At 50.5% G+C, this 2,158-nt stretch overlaps 1 gene segment (V, D, J or C); it reads left to right on the forward strand.

Annotated features, from left to right (window-relative positions):
* Window positions 1-1,147: 1,147 nt before the first annotated feature.
* Window positions 1,148-1,652, forward strand: LOC116629805. The segment is given in 2 exon segments: window positions 1,148-1,193; window positions 1,300-1,652. Coding segments are annotated over 2 exon segments (399 nt in total).
* Window positions 1,653-2,158: the final 506 nt, after the last annotated feature.

Here is a 2,158-nt window from a genome sequence, read left to right on the forward strand (position 1 = left end):
CCCTGGTGTGTGACATCAGGTGTGGCACATACGGGTCCTTCAGCTTTTTCTAGAATCTCCTGTGGGGGTCACTGACCACTTCAGTTGTTTTTCTGAACGTTTAATACAAATGTGCCATTTATTCTCTCCAGTGATAATGGGTTTATAGAAGAAAAGCAAAAATTTGAAATCCAGGACAGGGAAGGTATGGCAAAACCACAGGCAAGTCCAGAAAACAAAGGATAGGGAAGCTCTTTTATGGAGCAAAGGGTGGTGTGGGAGGGACAAAAAGTCCATGGGAATAAAAAGGAATTCTAATTACATGGCTTGTCACTGGTTGCGTTGTGACAATTTCTCATTGGCTGGGCTGGTGCCAGGGCAGGAAGAAGTCTTCCTCTTCCTGAGGTAGGAAGGGACTAGCTACAGGCCTGCAGACTTGCAAAGTCTGTCCTCCTGCTGGGTCTGCAATTGAGGAGTGATGGGCACGAGAGCTCCCCCTACTGGTCTCTGATCTCCATTCAAAAGAGATGTTCCTTTAATTAAATATCACATAATACATGTATGTGTTTACATTCCCATAGACCAGGACTCTATGTGAGAGTGAGGCTCAACAATATCATCAGCAGGCCTGAAGGACCATCGTATCTAGAAATTAGGCCAAGTGAGGTGCAGACCCCAGCTGGACTCTCAGGGCTTTGGACCCTGGTGACATGTGTGCGCTGGACCACCAGGTGGCGCTGTGGGACTACCTTGTGCTAAAAAGTCAGCTCATTAGTGAGAACCATTCTAAGAAGTGTATGGTGACTAACATAACATAATAAAACAAAAAACAAAAAACAAAGAAGTCTGGTCCTGATGGCTGGGTCCTGTGCTCAGTGATGGGACTCAGCAGCTGTGTCCCTTCTAGTCTGGCAAAGTGTCCTGAGGGGCCTGTATTTGGTCTCAGCAGGTGCTTCCTCCCGGGGCGGCCCCAGGGCTGAAGCCAACCTCCATCCTCCTCAGTGTGTGATGTGAACTGAGTTCCAGCACCAGGCTCAGGGAAAGTGAGGGGCAGGGACTCACTGGACGGACCGTTTTTGCATATAGAGCCCCTCATGTAGGAGAGGCTGGACTAGAAAAGGAGGCCTAGGGCAGCCCGGCCCACTGGGGCACCTGTGTCTGTGTCACCATGGCCTGGACTCCTGTCTTCCTGGGGATGCTCTTTTACTGCACAGGTAGGGACAGGCCTCAGGGAACAGCCTGCATCACCCCTCTGCTTCCGAGTCTAGAGGAAATTTACTTTGAACCTATCCAATATCCTATGAGTGTGTGTGTTTGCAGGCTCCCTGTCCCAGCCCGTGCGGACCCAGCCGCCCTCCCTCTCTGCATCTCTGGGAACAACGGCCAGACTCACCTGCACCCTGAGCAGCGACATCAGTGCTGGCGGCTCGAACATCTACTGGATCCAGCAGCAGCCAGGGAGCCCTCCCCAGGGTCTGCTGTACTACTCCTCAGACTCCGATAAGCACCAGGGCTCCGGGATCCCCAGCCGCTTTTTGGGGTCCAAAGACGCCTTGGCCAATGCAGGGCTTCTGCGCATCTCGGGGCTGCAGGCTGAGGCCGAGGCGGACTATCACTGGGCTACAGCTCACGGCGGTGGGAGCAGCTACCGCTCCTCACAGAGTCTCAAATAAGGAGGAAGTGGGTCTAAAACCTCGGGACCCACGGATCTTGTTTCTGAGCCGCTTTTCAGTAAGAAACTTACCTGGAGAAAAAAAAGAAGAAGAAGAATGTAGCAGGAGGGGAAGAATGAAGGGGGGGGAAATTGGAGGGGGAGAAGAATCATGAGAGACGATGGACTCTGAAAAACAAACTGAGGGTTCTAGAGGGGAGGTGGGTGGGAGGATGGGTTAGCCTGGTGATGGGTATTGAGGAGGGCACGTTCTGCATGGAGCATTGGGTGTTATGCACAAACAATGAATCATGGAACATTATATCTAAAACTAATGATGTAATGTATGGGGATTAACATAACAATAAAAAAATTTGAAAAAAAAAAAAAGAAACTTACCTGGAGAGACATAGCTGGGTGGTCTCTTCTGCACGACAATCTATCCTTCAACAGGGAAAGAGGAAGAGTCATGTAATGCACAGAAAGTGACATAAAATGGGGGCATCCGAGGAAGACACAGACACATGA

Source organism: Phoca vitulina, unplaced genomic scaffold, assembly GCF_004348235.1.
Source record: "Phoca vitulina isolate PV1807 unplaced genomic scaffold, GSC_HSeal_1.0 scaffold3658, whole genome shotgun sequence".
NCBI lineage: Eukaryota > Metazoa > Chordata > Mammalia > Carnivora > Phocidae > Phoca > Phoca vitulina.